General features: G+C 37.9%; 1 protein-coding gene across 2 annotated transcripts in view; it reads right to left on the bottom strand.

The window, feature by feature from the left end:
* Positions 1-16,899, bottom strand: part of Grid2 (glutamate ionotropic receptor delta type subunit 2) — a 1,355,396-nt gene extending 1,338,497 nt beyond the window's left edge. The window contains exon 1 of one of the 2 annotated variants that reach the window (XM_034512535.2): positions 15,850-16,899. In XM_034512535.2, coding sequence (XP_034368426.1) covers positions 15,850-15,937 — 88 coding nt within the window. In that variant the 5' untranslated portion in view covers positions 15,938-16,899. The remainder of the gene's footprint in view (positions 1-15,849) is intronic. The other variant, XM_034512534.2, reaches the window with a different exon arrangement.
* Between the last annotated feature and the right edge of the window lie 1,417 nt (positions 16,900-18,316).

Here is an 18,316-nt window from a genome sequence, read left to right as displayed (position 1 = left end):
GTTCTTTTACATTATGGTCTATAACATATAATAATATCACTTTGATGATGTGAATATAATTATTTTTCAAAAATTATGCATCACAGATAAGTCAAATCATCCAACATAGATACATTTACTCACCCAGTTGGCTCATAGCCCAGTTATGCCCTAGACCACAGTAATTTTTAAGGCATCATCTATGAGAGTTTACCATCATCAAATTGGCAGGGGAAGTACCCTGAGTTTTACTGCCTGTACAAACCTGCAAATCACAAGGAAGGAAGGGGAAAGCTATGGTCCCTTTGGTCACTATATGGACTGGGTATTAGGACTATCTTGTACCTCACTGGTACAAATAGGCATAATTATGCTCTAACTGTATTTTGAGAGAAAAGTTTTATTTTAGCAGGAAGGTTGATATGTAGAAATAGCTAAGGTGGGAGGAATACTGAGAGGAAGAGAAGGAGCAAGGAGAGGAGAAGAAGAAGGAGAGGAGAAGCTAGGTGATGAGAGAGAGAAAGAGAGGGGGGAGGACATGGAGGCAGATGCTCACATGTCTCCACCAGTCAAAGATAGTTGATATATCTAGGTTGGGTATTGGGTTACACTTCTGATTGAGCATTACAAAATTTATAAAGCCTTTGATTAACATTTTTTAAAAATTGTATAAAAGCAAAAAGGAAAAGGGGGAATGGGGTAGGGGTTTTCTAGTGAGGGGAAATGAAGAAAGGGGATGGCATCTGAAATGTAAATAAAATATTCAATAAAAAAAGAAAAAAAAAGAAAAAAAAAGGGCATGTCCTCAAATTGATGGCTACCTTTGGAAAGTCAGGTAGCACAAGACAGATGGAGAATTGGAAGAAACAAAACATTGAAAACATTGTTTACAGAAGTCAGGTTAAGAATGTAGGATATGAGGTTGAAGAAAGTTACCATAGGCTAACTCACAAGGCAAAACCCAGTACTTGAACTTGGTTGATCTAATCACTTAGTAGTCTTACTTGAAATTGAAAAGCTAAAGTGTTTACAATTTGTGCAAATTATATACCATGGTAACTATAGAAATATTAACTTAAAAGCATTGAAAATGATAGTTATACATAACTCTATAACAAAATTTAATATGAAGTTACAAAACTTAAGTGACTAAGCTTATCTTCTAATTTCCAGTAACTGGTACTGTAAGATAGAATTTTGTAAGAGATATTTTTAAATACCCAACTATAGGCACAATGCCTTAATATTTAATGTCTTCTCCTTTTAGGACTCCAGGTTAAATTTAAGTCTCTAATTTTACTTATATTTCTCTTTCTTTGTGACAGTTTACTTCCTATGTTGTGTGTCTTCTGTGTATGGCATGTGAGATAAGAATACAACTGATGTGACTTCCAGTGTTTAATCAGTTCTGCTAAGAGCTGAGTCCAGTATCATACCCAGAAAATGGCTGCACAGAGCTGAAAATTCTACATCCATATACTACTTTCTTATAGATACACACATAACATGCACACACATAAAGACATGCAAGTATGTATATACATGTGTACACATGTACATACACACACATATATAGTAGTCAGATATAACTTATATATATTTTATATATATTTTCTGTGAATGCTGGAAAGTAAAAACACCTCTAAGTAATTAAAAAACAAACAAACATTAAACCTTGAGTTAAATCATTATGAAAGAGCTATGTTTTGTTTGTTCTTGCTACACTATGTAACTCTGCTAAAGAAATAAAATACCATATTATAGTTCTGAAAATTTGCAATCTTTTTGGGTTTTAACTGACTAAATCTATCCCTTAGATAGTCTCCACTCATTTAAATTCTAGAATTAACTAGAAAGCTAGGGACCCAGGCTAGAATAGAACAATCACCAATATTGACAGACATGCCTAAATGGCTTCACTGTACCAAGTATTAACTATACGCAGTATTAAAACAAGTTACAAAGACTCAAAAAAAAAAAAAAAAAAAAAAAAAAGAAGACTGACGTATCTGCACTCCTCCCTCAGTTCAGCTGGAGTTTTCCCAAAGGCAGAAAATTATCCCCTGACTGTTCACATAACTCAGTAGTGACCATTCATTATGAAGGCAAAGTCATCTGTGGAATATGGAAGAAAGAAGGCCTGGCTCCCCACCAGGTCTTGTATTACTCTTCTAAGTAGACTTTGTTGCATTTCAGGTGCCTCTCCATACTTGGAGTTAAACATTCCCTTCTGAGAACTAATTTTATCACAATATAGTATGTAACCAAAGTGTACAAAAAGCTATGGAAATATTCTGTGTCTCTATTTAATCTACTAACTCATAAAAGTGAAATACAGTTGCCAAATGACATAATACATATAAAGTCAAGGAAGTTTAAGTGAATGTCTTTCCAATTATACCTCTAGTGACAGGAGATTCTGTCAAAGAACATTATGCTTTAAAGTTTGTGTTAATTATAAACTTAAGTCAAATAAAATAACAGAATTCTCTTAATATTGATACTCTTCTTTGATTTAGAAATAAGTGTAAATTAAAACTATAAAAGTTGAGTACTGTTATTTAGAATAAATAATTCTTAAATATTGGTTTATATCAGAGCAACTGTAGATGTGCTGTCTTCTAACTATACATAGCAAAATGCTTTAAATAGTTTTAAATAGGAAATAATACTGTTACAAATATATTTTAGATAATGGTGGAAGAGTAGAAACTATTTTCCAGTTAAAATAGGTTGAACCACTGTGCAGAATAGGCTTCTTTCTACAGCTGAAGCAGAAAAAAGAATGGCTAGAATGCTATTCTCTAGGATATATCGGTTCACAGCTATGTCAAGTGCATGTTGAGTTCAAGAATGAATTCTATAAATGACAACAGCTGGCCTGTAACTCAAGCATGCACTGGACAGTAATGTTGAGTTTCTGTGCACATTCCCTGCACAAATTATTTGCATTTACATGTATAGTTGCCAATGTCTTTACATTATTCCATGTATTTACCACATCCCTCTGGGATCTGCTGAACTTCCGATTTCTTCTCCTGTCACATCTCCCACTCTAACTCCATGTTCTTCCAAGTGGAATTACTTCCTGATTCTGTTTTTTTTTTTTTTTTTTTTTTTCTACTTCCTAACTCTAGGGACAGGGACAGAGCCTCCAGACCATCCATGCTCCCCAGGACAGTAAGGACCAGCTTTTCATTTATCCTAAGATTTGCTTTACAAAATAAGATAACAAAAATGCCAGAGCTTTTCTTTCAATATGATAAAAACTTATCATCATTTGAGGGTATAGCTATAACTTGAATAAACTATGCAAAGAGAGAGGGGGAGGGAGAGAGAGAGAACTAGCATAAATATCTGCCACAAAAGCTTTAACCTGGATACTTGCAGAGACAAAACATGGGGAGCACTCTAATATCTCATGTCCTATTAAAACACATTTTAAAGTTCAATGAGCACACCTAAAGGCACAGTGGTTTTAAACTCTCAAAATGTGCCAGCCAAGATGGGAGCCTTTGTTAGTGCTCTCATTTATAATTAAGAACACAGGGCTGTGGACTCAGACAGAGGCTTCTAAGCGTTAGTGGAATACTCACAAGCATCAGTGGTTGTCTGGGTACTTTGATAGTACTGAAAAACTGAAACAGTAAGGAATCTTTCATCTGACATTCCTAACACGGCTGTCCTTACAGGCTAGTATTATTTCTTATGCATTGACTAGACAGAGAAGCAACAGACATATAATGTAAAAGGCAAAGAAATAAGAAGGTAAGCAATATATCACGGGCTCATTTCCAGATGCTCCATCCATCTTTCAGCTTTAGTAGCTGACCTGGACTGCGGCCTTGCTAATCTTGACTCTACAGCCTGACTGACCTGCTTGTCTCTTGAGTAATTGGGCCAAGCCCTTTCTTTCTCTTTCTTTTGAATGATTTACAATGAACTATTCTATTTTAAAACTCAGTCTGGAAATATCATGAAGTTCACGTTAAAATTTTAAAATTTTAGCATTATCAACTGTGTATATTAGCTTCATTATCAAGTGTTATGAGCCAAAACAACATTTATGAAAATGGAAAAAGTCAAACTTTAAGCTTGTTAATTACCAATAATAACACAACTTATATGTAATTTTTAACAAAGGGTTAGCAAGTAAGTGATAATGTTAGTATATTATCAATGAGGTATCATATATTAAGTCAGGTAACAGTGGTATATGCTGTTATTTCAACTACTCAGGAATCTAAAGCTAAATATAGGGCACACTGGGCTACATGGTAACATATTATCTCCCAAAGTGTATATTGTATTTTAGATTTTAAAATATTCATTTAAAAGTATTAAAAAAAATTAAGAGGTTCAAATTACATCTCTTATGGAGCTATACAGTCATTTTCTTTATATGTGCCATTCTGATTTCCATTTCACACAAACATCTAAGAAAATACAAATGTGAAAAGTAACAATTGCACATAGCTGTGGCCATCTACAGTAAATAAATAAATAAATAAATACACAGAAACAAATAAAAGACAACCTTGATTTTGTTGATTGAATATTCTAGATAGTATCATGTCTGAATTTGTCAATAGGTGATCCTGACAAACTATAAGCATGTATCTTCCAAAAGAGGCCAAAAACTGAGTCAAACATTCTCTTATACAGTGGCAGCATGCTGAAATGGTAGTTTCTGTGAAAGAAGAGACCTTAAGAGAGAAATCATTACTCACAATATTTGCCTAGAATGTAAAAGTAAAGTCTACAACCAACTTAGAAAGTCATCAAAACTGGGTGCAATGGCGCACAGTGTAACCCTAGACTTTGTAGGAGGCGAGAGCAGGAGGATAGTGAGTTCTTAGCCGTCCTGGACCATCTCCTGGGACCTCAAGTCAGAATAACGAGAAAAGAGTATCCTTAATGAAGCCATGTACTTCTCCTTGACTACCATATCTTCCACGACGCTCTTTTTTCTCATTCACCATGAATTAGGTTTTCCTTCTACTATTGACATATATTTCACAACTCCTTCTTAAGTGCTGGTGTTCAACTCTTCTTCATGGTCTTCTAGAACATGGGAGTCAAGTGGGAATACACATTGGAGAGCTCATTACACAGTGGAGATTTACAGAAGTATCAGTCCAACATAGTTTATAATAATTTATAAATTACCTAACTGCCTTTAAAATGTAGATGAAATCTATATTTTTCCTTTTAAAAAGCCACCAGAGTCAGAGTTATGATACTGGAAAGTGAGCTAATCACAAGGCCATCATTGTCATCAGCAGTACCCCAGGAAAAATATCTTCCAAATAGTCATACTTTTGATCTGCTTCCAGTCTTTGTTGTACAGAGAATTCCTCTTTGGTGGTCTGGAAGTTTCAGTCACAATCAATAGTCAAAAACAAATTCTGTCTTCATGGTTGGGCAATAGTTGGGGGAAATAAAGCCGCTTCTTCCCAGCAAGCTTGTGCCTAGGAGCACTCAGGGGCTGACTTTCCGTTTTACAGACTGTCTAACATCCTCTGCTCCCTCTTGGTGGCTTCTGGCTATTCTGTGGCTCATTTGCATTGCCACTGAAGGGTGGAGAGGAAATAGAAAACAATCAAAGCTGTTTGCTATTTATTAACTGTTTATTAACAACAACAAAACTTTTTTGGAGAAAAAAAGCTACTTTTTATTGTTTGATTCTATCCATTTCAGTGTTTGCTCATGTCTCAATGTCAGTTTCATGGCTGAAGGTTACTATTTATGTTTCCTTCTGAGATATCTTGGCTACTATAAAGAAGTAATATTTTATTCAGCTGTGAGGTAATCTCCCTCCTTCCTTTCATGGAGTAAAGACAAAAGTACGTATCAGTTGTATGACTAACTTCTGAATCATTGTAATATGCAATAGTAACTATTAACTTCAAAATAAGAAATAATAAACTACAATTTATGTATATGTATGTATATATATATATATATATATATATATATATATATATACACACAGTCCGACATATGACATTTAATTTGAGCAAGATCCCAATGTTTTTATTCATTCTATAACCACTGGATATCTAACTCTTCTGCCCTGTTTTTTTGATTTAATAACACCACTACTGACATCTATGGTGTAAACAAAGAAAAGGAAGCAAAGAAAAGGTTGTATTGGATCTGGCTTTGACGTGGTTATAATTTATTTTGCAGCCAATAGCTATAGTAAGGTGAAGGATTAATCATCAGAAAGCTGAGTACAGAGACTTCTATTACAAATGAAGACTATATATAAAAGGATAAATTTCTTATGCTATTTATAAGCTACTTTTGTCTGAAAAATACATTTGGATTATGGCGCTGTCAGGATTCTGTCACCAGGACACTTACAGGGTTACCACGTCTTCTTTTGCTATGGTGGACCGCGGTCATCCAACTGTGAGACCTAAATTGCTCTTACTTCACCTTCCTAATATGAAACTCTTTTCTAAAGAGGCAGATAGCTGCCTCTATAAGAATTTCTTCAAGAATGAGAGGCACAAACCACCTAGATGATGACATGAGACATTAAAGCCTAAACATTTAGGTATCATATGTCAAAATTAACATTTGCTAAGCCTGACTGCTAAAGGTCCTATGGTAAATTCTTAAGTTATTTAATGGTTTTACTGCAAATGTAGCATGAGAATATAGATCATAACTTTTCTATTTGAGCAATCAGGACACATCTTTAAAATAGTATTTGAAATTCAACCTGTATAGCAGCAGATAACAGGAGAGCAGTGACAGTTAAGTCTGGTCATGAGATATACAAAAAAAAAAAAAAAAAAAAAAAGGTTCCAAGATTAAAAAGTAGTCTTGTAATCTTGTTCAAAAAAATAATACAACAGTTTTGTGCATGCTTCACTTACTTTGGTCCATGCTGAGAGTTACCAGTTTATCTCCAAAAGCAACTTGCCATGTGCTTGTTATTTTATCCAAGAAGCAACTGACTTGCTACACTGTGATTGATAGCACCATTCATACAATTTTGTATGCTGACAAATTGCTGGGGATTTTCTGCAAATGAACCAATCCTGGATTTAGTTCACCTTAAACTACGTGCAACAAGACACCCACAGGGATTCAGTGTCTCTTTAGCTCCTATAATATTACCTGTGTCTTGGCTTTTAAGAATGATCTGTCAATCTGAAATGTACTGCCAATGGCATATGACAATTTAATGATGTTGATAGTGACTAGATTAAGTACTTCATCGATTTTAGGTACCCATTCCAACTAAGTTTACATGTAAATCTTGTTCAAAATTCTGTGAAGTGACTGCACTTCACTAGCCCAAGAAGTCATGGACTACTAGGTTACAAATACGTTTTGATATTCTGTATTCTAATAAAATGTTCCTAAGAACACAGTTGTCTTTTTTTGCCTGTTACTTCTGACATCAAATCTCAGACTTTGATCTTTCTTCTTTTCATGGATCTTCTGTTTACACATCAATTCTTATATGTGGACAAGTAAGAATATCCACGGGACACACAATTCCCGATAAACACGGGAAAACAAAACAAACAAACAAAAGAAAAACAGCATAAGTTCTATTTCAATAGAGATATTATCTGAAGCCAAACACTAATGTGATAAGCACAACTTGTTGGTTTATTAATAGACTTACTAACGCATTAAGATTAATTTTCAAAAGATTTCTAAGCTTAGAAAATGTAGAACATTTCCTCTCCTCATTTTCACCTGTGACTGAAAAGCTGTCAGCTGTGGTATAGCACAAATAGAAGTGAAATGTCCATAAAAGGAGATGTTTAAATATGTCACTGGAAATTAACATAACATGAATTTCCCTATTGCAATGAAAAATGTTGCCCTACACAATAATGATATTCTCTTTGCTGAATGAAATGTCCCCAAGTGATTTTAAACAAATCAAATGCATGTCAGAACTTATTTGAAAAGTTTCTGATCAGTTCGAATGTGTCTATTATAGCAAGAATAGCATTCTATTTTATTATCATTAGTTAGAATATTACATATTCATAATAACTAATAATGTGTCAGAGTAAATATTGATTCTATTTGTAACACATATCACTGCTGTTTAAACTGTCACGGACTCCTAATTTCAGTTAAGAAATCTCAAGTAAATATTAATAGTGATCTGGAAAAGTAAATGGAACAAATAAGCAGAATAATAAACAATGTTTTAGAGCACAGGAAAGTTTCTTACTAGGGGCATTTCCAATCATTTTGACCCAGTACCTCTTGATCTATTACTGTAATTAAAAAAAAAAAAAATCAAAAGAATAGTTGTACTATTCAAACCTAAACTCCAGGAAGCAAATCGATTTGGAGAAAAAATAAGATAGATCATTCTTAAATTCTATAACTCTCTTAGAATTCTTCTTAGTGAAATCTCTTTATGAATATCCCTATGCATAAACACTAACACATTTCAAAAGCAATCCTCCCCCAGTCTCCCATTGTCTCTTGCTACGCCTCCCTGCTTTCTTGTCTTAAGACTCCTAGAACCCTCAGGTTTCAGTGCATTCATTTAAGTGTTGCCAGCCTATGTTTTATAATTCTCTTTTCACCGAACACAGTTTTCTACAAGTTCATGTGTGTCATGAAATATTCCTAAATCATTTTTTATATATGCAACATGACAGCATCTTAATTCCTTTCCAAGAAATATTGTTGTTGTTTTTTTCTTCTATAATATTACTTGATGCTGGCTTCCATTGTGTCTCATGGTTAACTTACCTGTCTCCCCCACCCTCCACCACTCCTTTCTATGAGGATCTTGTCTCAGAGCTCCTCTAACTCACTCACTTTCCCTCCCCACTGATTAAAGGCCAAATACAATTACAGGTTCTACATTTTCCTATAATGTATAGACACATAAAATCAAAATAAATTATAGTCTTAAACTTGAAGTCCAACATAAATACAAAATTTTATGTACTCTACTTGGAACCCTATCTGACAATTGCCCACTTTCCCTACTTTGCAATTTTTCATTCACAACAGCACTCTTCAGCTTCTTGGCCATACAAAAGGCTTTGTGAGCCTCTCTGCTCCCCTGAATTTTCCCCATTTGTCCCAAGCCTGAGACTGCTTCTCTTATCTATCTTATATACACTGTCTAATGACAGCTATTCTCCTTCAGCTACCAATTGAACTCAAGTGACAGGAACAAACTACCGACCTACTCCTGCTGGTCCATACAACCAAAGAAGGTTATAAAAACCTTAGAACCTTACCATAAAACACAAACCTCTCTTGGATTTGTTCCACGTGTAGGTCAGATTTTATTCCCTTCTACTTCTCACTTTGCTCATTAATGTATACTTAAAGTGGCTTTCAAAATGTCCCTTTATGAATTAAACTAGCTCCTAGTGTCTTGTCTCACAGTCATTGTCCTTGTAATGATCTCTGCCTAAAGCACTTCACCAGATATCGACATGGCCACAAGGCTTTGAAAATATTCTCTTTCCTGACAGTAATTACCATGCCATCCCACCAAAAATAGAGTATTGTTTCACTGGTCAGTCTCCCAGTTAACTAAGTAGTGTTTATACGATGCTAGGATATATCCATTTTTTTAGTAGTGTTCCAATGAATTTGAAAAGTTCACAAATAAGCCAGGCGGTGGTGGCACACGCCTTTAATCCCAGCATTTGGGAGGCAGAGGTGGGCGGATTTCTGAGTTCGAGGCCAGCCTGGTCTACAGAGTGAGTTCCAGGACAGCCAGGACTACACAGAGAAACCCTATCTCAAAAAACCAAAAAGAAGAAAAAAAAAAAAAAGAAAGAAAAAAAAAAAGAAAAATTCACAAATAAAAAAGCAAAGCTTGGTTAATATTTTAATTCCGTGACTCTATAGAGTCACTTGGAAGGCAGTTGGCGAATATATTGATTTGGGGATTTAGTAGGTTCATGGTCTTATCAGCCATGGTTACTTAGCTAGGTTTACAATGCTAGGTATGAATTTCCTCACACTGAGCAGGCCTTAAGTTCAATTTCGTAGCTGTTGGTTACCAAAAAAATATATAGGCTATGTTATTATTGTGGTTTGTAGGTATGAGCAAAAACTGAATGAACTCAGAAGTATACACACACACACACATACACACATGAAGAAAAATAATTATAGAGTAATAGGTCATGAGTTTAAGACGGACTGTGGCTAACAACAGGTTTAAACTTTTTTAAGTTCATCCTAAAACTTGCTATGAATTATAACTCTTTGTATCATATGTGATTCTGTCTCTTCCTATTTATTTTTGACATTCTTTAAAAATATAATTTGCTGTTTGCTCACAATTTTAGAGCTTAAATGTGCTTAAGTTTAGAGTTTATAAAATACTCAAAGTATTAAAGAAATGTTCAATATTACTCAAGAAACATGGTATTTTGTATGTAATTCCAGAGTATTTATTATATCTTAAATTCATCTGCTTTTAACATTCATCTGAAATTTGTATCTATAATGAAAAGCTAAAATTCACAATTTTAAATGACTATAACCCATAAATATTCAGAGTAAGCTTCTTAGAATTACCTTAATACACATAATATGTCTATCTGATTACTTAATTTTACATTGGACATTTATATTGCATTATTACCTATAATAAATTATTTATTAATATTGACATTGGACAAAGAATAAAAGAGTAAGAAAAAATTTTCATTTACCTTAGGTCACATTTTCTATAAATATGTAACTAAATGTTTGAGTTAATTTATTGTTTTGAAATTGACTTACATCTTTCATTATACAGAGCATAATTTTAGTACAAGGGAGATTATATCAACAAATAAAGAAAACAAGAAATTTATCAGGGAGATACACTTTAGCTCAAAAGACCAAATAAGTCAGTGGTCTTACTAGGGGTGTTTGTGTTGGTGGTATGCCTGCATAGGACTCACATGAAACATCATATTAATGTGAAACTATGAATGACCATGAATGATGTATATATCCTATTCAGTTGTATCTATATTTGTAGATACATAAGTATCTTTCACAGTTTTGTTTAAACGCATTTCCTCACAAATATCACTTGTAGCCATAGCATTCCCAGAGGTAAGAGCCACTCCAATAAGAGCTGACAAGTGGCAAATAGACCAAGGTCTGCTTGCACCGACACTACTCATTGTGTGGTAGCCTGTCTTCGATCCTAGTTCTTTCTTACCATAATATTCATTTAAGAAAATGCCCTTGTTTGATTTTAAATTCATTTAAAATATACATTAGGGAATTTATTAAATGTAACCTCATTAGGAAGGAGAAGGTATTGATATGTTCTAGAGTCACACATATATAAAAAGGAAACAAAATTAATATATGTTTGTTCTGCTTAAAAGATAAGATAACTGATCTTCCAGTATTACAAAAGTAATTAAGTGGCCTACTTCTCTGATAATTTGAAAAATATTTCATATTTTTTCATGTAGAGTACAAGGGAACAGCTCAAAATGCAGACACCTAATATTAAAAGTATCCCCATAAGCTTAAAATATATTTCCAATAAATATTAGGTATTCAGCAATACCACATGTTGTTAGTAATATGCTGTCTAAAATAGAAATAATCTGGGGATGCAATAGAAATGGGAATTTGTCATTTATAAATATATAAACAGGTGAAAGAAGAAACAATTCTGTGTGGATAAGGGGGTTTTGAAATCATAATGTCCTATTAAGTTAAATTTATAGTATGACAAAATAAGCCATAGAGGTCAAAATTGAATGACATTCATCTTCCATTGCGTCTAACAATTCCAATTACTATCTATTTTTAGAAAAGTCAAATGTTAATCACTTTGATTTTTATTCATATTTGAATGAACATTTATAGGAGATATTTAGTGGATATATATTTCATCTGCAGTAGACAGCAAAGGTCCTTGTTAGAATGTTTATTAGTCATGTCATGGTTGGTATCTTTGATTAATAACAACATTGTCTAATTTAATTCACATCAGAATTGCACTTCAAAGAACTGTATTAATCACACAAGAAGAGAACAACAGTAAAGTACATGTCTTGATACTTTTTGTAAGTTTATTTTATTTATGTATAACATAGAGAACTAAAAGCTGCAAGGAGAAAAAATCAATTTGGACTATATGAAGCAATGAGTTCCTCATGACGGTTTGAGGTCGCTGGCTATTCAATAAAAATCATGCGAAGAAAAGAACTATTTTGGCAAAAACAATTTAGTTATAAAATATGTAGTTATCCCATGTCTTCTGGGAATGTGTTGTAATCATATTTACTAACATCCAGTTTCCTGTCTTGTGTTGTTTATCATGTGCGGAACACGTCAGTCAAAGCCAGCTCTATTGTATACCTTGAACATTCTCGTGATGAGAACATGCTATGAACTGTCTCATCTTCTCATAACGACAGGCTGATCATTATAATCTTGGAGAATGAAGCATCATCTGCTTGTGAAAGAAATGAATAAATGGTTCTTTTCTACTCCTTGTTGACATAAGGCATTTTACTAAAACTGATTACAGCCTAAATTTGCCAGTGATGTGTGTAATATATGAATGAGTACAGTCCTTGCACATTTCCTTATGGAGATATGTGACTGGGGATAGCTGACTTACAGCCTGCTCTGAGCACAGGAACTAGATAAAGAAATGAGCATATAGCAAGCTGTTAAAACGTGAGCTCTTCCATATTAGATACGAAGGAAAACACAAACTGTGCAGTTGACTGGAAATGCCACCTAATCCCTGCTTAATTAAAGCAGCACAGTCTACACTCCTGTTGTGTTGAGGGAGTACAGAGTGTGGGACGACTGATGTATGAGGAGAATCGCAGTCAGCGTGGCTAATCTCAAAGACTTGGGAGCTTTCTAGCTACATAAATCAGCGCGACTTCTGAATAGCCTCATAAAACACGGTATCATTGCCATTCCACTCACGATGTTTTGGTTCTTCCTACAGCATGCAGATCGTTAGGAAACTTCCAAGCAATCAAGTAATGTGGGTCTGATGAAATTACTCAATCAATGCACAGGCCCAAAGTAGAAGCATAATTCAAACTTGCATAGTTTTTATATGTCAAAGACCTTTCTTTCACCAGGGCAAGGGAGGTGACCCAACATGAAGTGCTATGTATATATGTGCATGTGTATTTAGCAAATAAATATATGCAATTAATAAATGTCTCTAAAATATGATTACCAGAAATTTTGAGCAATTATAATATTATGTATTTTGAGTAGAAAATATATTTCATCTAAATATTGTGATTTAAACATTAAAATGTATGTCACCATCATAGTAATCTAATTTACTTGACAAAATATTAAAACAATATGCAATTGTCTCTATTAAGCTACCTACATGAAGTAAAGCAGAGGCGAGAATTTCATATACATACCGTGGTTCAATATCAAAAATATCCAATATTTAAAGAACTTACTAGAGCAATAACTGACTTTTTATCTTTCCTGTATGCCTGAACTAGCTATTACAACCACTTTCAGTTCTGCATATCTCTTTATATCTCTTACGTGAAATATGCCTGCCCAATGGGGTCATTTTCAGTCCTTTAGTACAGAGCTAATGCATTCCCCATGTTGATATTTCTCATATGATCAAAGTAAACACACACACACACACACACACACACACACACACAAACCTTTTCCTCAGGAACCAAGTAAGGAAGCTGACCCAGTGCATGTTAACTGCTGCCATACAAGTCTAATACAGATGTTCCAGTTTTGAATGTATCATATTTTTGCTAAATATTCAGGAAAGGGGGCATTTAACCTCTGAGGTACATACCACATAGCCAATTTTCAGTACATTATAAGAGGTATGAAGCTTTTAAAAACCTGTTAGCTCCACTGAAATATTAGTTAATGTATAAAAGAAGCCAATTCCTTGTCTAATGCTGTAACTTTATTCAAGCCAGATTAATTGAGAAAGGTATTTCTTTTAGTTGGCTATACACTGTTGATGCATACAGCTAGATTTCTGTGTAACTGCTGTACATTTACTTTTTAAGAATCTAGTTATAAACAAGGAAGTCCCATTACTTAAAGAGACCACAGTTGGCAACATATGATAGTTGTTTTCTGTTCTGAATCAAATGCCTAGAGTGCCCTGTAAAATAGTATTCCTCTCGTAAGGAATACCAAGATATATACATATATACGTGTTTGTAAATTAAATTATTCACTTAACATGTAGAGCACACAATCAGCAATAAAACAAACACATCCACAAGCACCCCCGGGGGGAATGGCAAACATGAGTGAGAAACCCCCAATCATCAAATGAATATAAAGAAAGGCATAACGATCCCACCCCACGGTCCTGCTCTAGTCACAACTGGACATAAATTCAGGCCATGTCTTTTCGAAAAACTGGTTCATTTGCAAACTCTTATCAGAGCGTTATTGAAACCCTCGATGAGACTATAATTTCTTCCTGAAAAGTTCTGAACCTACAGGCACTGTATGCCCCAGGCAAAACGGGATCCAGAAGGCCGGCTATCTAATGCTTCATTTTCTTAATGCACAAGGGAAAAGCTTTCTGAATTCTGACCTCATTACCCCTTGCACAGAGACATGCAGTCCCATTGATATAAATGATAGAGAATGGCAGACATGTTTACAAAGATAGCCTATAATACCAAAAGAGGGAGCCCCCTGAAGCTGAAGATCTGTCCACCACAGGCACAAACAGACCAGACAGAAGCTCCTTGCTTGGAAGTAACTGCCACCTGAAGCTGGTTCACCTGCGAAGTGTGTGTGTGTGTGTGTGTGTGTGTGTGCGCGCGCGCGCGCGCGCGCCACGGTGGAAGGGCAAAAAAGCTGTGACCCATCTGTCGCCTGGATTTGCAGAACAGGAAATCGTTTGTACCGGTAAAACTCATGTACCCAAAAAGAAAAAATAAATCCCCCAGAGGAGTCTCACTGCAGCCCAGGAAAGGAACCTTGCTTGCTCAGGAGGCGACTTTCCAAAAGGAAACCATCACATTAACGCTGAAAAAAGGCTGCAAAAGCCAGTCTCCACTCAGCTCTCAGGGATTAGCAAGTGAGAAGAGTTGGAGCCCTCGCTGCGGGCACCCTGCATGATAATGATTCGAGCCCGGCCGCTCCCGCCACGCAGCCCGGACGCTCGGCTTGCCAATAGGTGGGGCCAAGAGCCTGGCGACCCGCGGGGCCTCGGGGAGCTGGGACGCAGAGCTCGCCCAGGAGCAGCTCTGGAGATGGCTGTCAGCGGCCGCCGTGTCTGGCCCGGGCACCACAGCGGCCTGCGCCAGCATTGGCGTCTCCCACGCCCCGGACCGGGAGCGAGTGCCTAGCCATTCTCTCCAGCCACCGTGTCGCGGGAACCGCAGAGGACCGCGAGCTTGGGCGTCCGCACCTCTCACCGCAGCGGACTCGGCCGCACACCATGCAAAACCACCTGTTCGAGCCGCGGGGAGCGCCCCCGGCCCCAGCCCGCCTCTCTCCCCCACGGATGCCACTGCCAGCCTTACCCCCTATGATTTTTTTTTTTTTTTTTTTTTAATGGCTCAAAGGTACATCCGGGAAAAATCGAGAAGATAGAGTCAATCAAACTTCCTTCTCCCCACACCCGAGTCTCCACACTCCCCACACTCTTGCGCGGAGGACGGCGTGAGCCTCTAGTGCCTGGCCCGCACTCCACACCCAGCCTCACTCCGCGCCGCGAGGCTCAGCCACAGCTTAAGGAAAGCTGAGCCTTAGAGAGCGCGGGCACCGAGGAGCGAGATCCTAGGCCACTCTGACAGCAGCCAGAGGCTCGAGGGGGTGGGGAAGCAGAGATTACTGCCAAGGAAACGCTAGGGAAAGTCGCCACAAGCCACAGGAGCCCTGTCTTACCGATGTGGATGATGGAATCGGCGGTCGCCAGGTCCCAGGTTCGAGACCACCAGAAGGACAGAAACAAGAGCAAGGGGAAAACTTCCATCCTCCGATGCCGATCCTTCTTGACCACGACTTTGCTTCCAATATGTAGATATTATCTTAAGCGGTCCACAGAGTTTGAGGTCACGGTAGAGTTGAGAGCAGCTTTCCCCGTAATTTCCAAATCCCTCTTGACAGAGTACAACCTTTCCTGGTCGCTGAGGAGGCACAGGCGACCCGAGAGCTAGCACAGCCAGAGGCAGCCTCCTCCCCAGCCCTGTCACTCGGAGGGGAATTTTGGCATTGCCAGAGTTGTTTGCAGTTGGGCTTTTAAAAAATGTATCCAGCCTTGGCTGCTCTCGGACGGGGGGAGAGGCTGGAGCTCAGACGGTGGCCTTGGCAGCACGGGGGCCGCGGTGGCCGGTCCCAGCTCCGCCGCAACTTGGGCACCCCCGCGCCGGATGTGCCCGCGCCCTCCCCCGCTGCCAAGCCCCTCCACCCCGGGCCGCGCGCGGTCGTGGCACCTCGCGGCCAGCTCTCAGTGCCACCGGCAACGAGGAAGATGCGAGCGGAGTCGCCAGATTCCAGCGGGGAGGGGGAGGCCCGCTCCGGGAGGGGTGGCAAAAGTGAACTTGAAGGTAAAGCAGCTAGTAATGCAGATTAGACTCCCCTTCAGCGCGAGGCGGGCCCCGGAGCTGGCGCGGCGGGCGCGGTGGTGGGGGAGTCCGGCGGGAGCGAGCAGCGGGCCAGGCCGGCGCGCGGAGCCGCGGCTGCAGGATGCTCCCGAGCCGCTCGCCTGGCGGGATGCGGAAAGCCAACAGCAGCCTGGCAAGCTCCGCTGCAGCCCCACGTTGCCTAGAAATGGATCACCTAGGAGAAGCGAGTCCGCAAGAGAGCAGTGCTGTCAGGCGGAGAAGGGAACCGAGAGAGGAAGAGCTTCTAATAACCACCTCCTCCCCCTATCTGCAATACAAGGGAGAAACAAAACCGCGCTCTCAATTCCCTGGGAATCTTCACCCGGACTGAGAAAGGCAGGACTCAAAGAGAAGGAAGGCAGTGAAGTCCCCCACCTGCCTTGACGGGTTTTTTTTTTTTTTTTTTTTTTTTTTTTTTTTTTTTTTTTTTTTTTTTTGGGTTGTGTTTTTCCCCCTAGGTTAAAAAACAACCTAAAAAGCCACCCCACTTATTTAACCTTGCTATCCCCCAACAGGTACCGGACTTTTTTCTAGTCTTCCTCTGGAATTAGTCACATTGGCTAAGAACAAATTAGGGACACCAAGTCACTTAGGGAAAAGAAGACCTAGAAAGCTTTTAATGAGATTTCAATTATAAAGTTATAAAAAGCTGAGAATGTGCTAGTTACTTTTAAACAGTGGTTTGCTTTTTTTTTTTTTTTTCTTCCTCTTTTAGGTCTCTGGTGTTTTTAAGGCAATCAAAATACAGAAAGAATTTTGAAATACTGTTAGAAAACAAACAATCTTGACATATAAAAATATATCAAATAATATTAAAGACAATAAAACAAAACAAACAAAATGCCTCAGTCATCAAAATACTGCATTAAGTTAATCACCTGTGCCACAGGGAAGCTCATTGCTGTTCTTAGGGAGCCTGCAGATTCACTGTAAGGCAAGAAAGAAGGGATTTTGTGCAAGGTTTATCCCTCCGTGCTCCTGGTGACTTCTAATGACTAGTTTATATCCTTCCATTTTATTACAGGAGGGGGTTCTGTTAACTCAACCAAGTGTGTAACTGAGGTCAGGTATTAACAGCTCTGACACTGTTTCAATTACAAATGTAGTCAGCTGGGAATCTTGTCACTTGGGGGATGGCTATCAGAACCCAAGTTCATTGTGAGTCTTGCTAAGATCTTTTGTTCCTGTTTCCTCACTGACCCCTTGTCTACTATTGTGATGGTTTGACTTAGCTGCCTATTGTCACTTCTGAAATGTCCGAACTCTCCTTCATTTTGTAAATTCCATCTCTGGACATTCCAGAAAACGTTTTGTTCTTTTGCTGCTCACATCAACAGTTCCTCCTAGAGTGTAGAAAGTCATCATCCACTCAAGCCCCTCAGCACCTCCAGAGCTGAAACCTGTCACTCATGAAACACTGCCCTACCTTTGAGTGTGAAATAATCCCATCGGTCTCCTAGGCTCTCACTGCAGTCTTCATGGAATCAAAGAGAAACACTAGTTTAAAATGAGTTCTCCGATGTCTTCACTGATGATTCGGATTTACACACAATGTTTTTGATATAGCCAATTGCAGAACCCAGTCGTTGAATTTCAGATCCTTCTGAATCGAGAACAAACCAGTACTTCCAGGAAGCCATCACTGACTGTACTTCCCAATCTCTTTTCATCATCTGTTCATTTCCCCACCAAGAATTCAATATGGATGATACTCATGTTATTATTGATGTCATCTCCTATTCAGAGTA

This window comes from Arvicanthis niloticus, chromosome 9 (genome assembly GCF_011762505.2).
Source record: "Arvicanthis niloticus isolate mArvNil1 chromosome 9, mArvNil1.pat.X, whole genome shotgun sequence".
Taxonomy (NCBI): Eukaryota; Metazoa; Chordata; class Mammalia; order Rodentia; family Muridae; genus Arvicanthis; species Arvicanthis niloticus.
The sequence above is the reverse complement of the archived record's forward strand: the minus strand, read 5'-3'. Positions and strand labels throughout refer to the sequence as shown.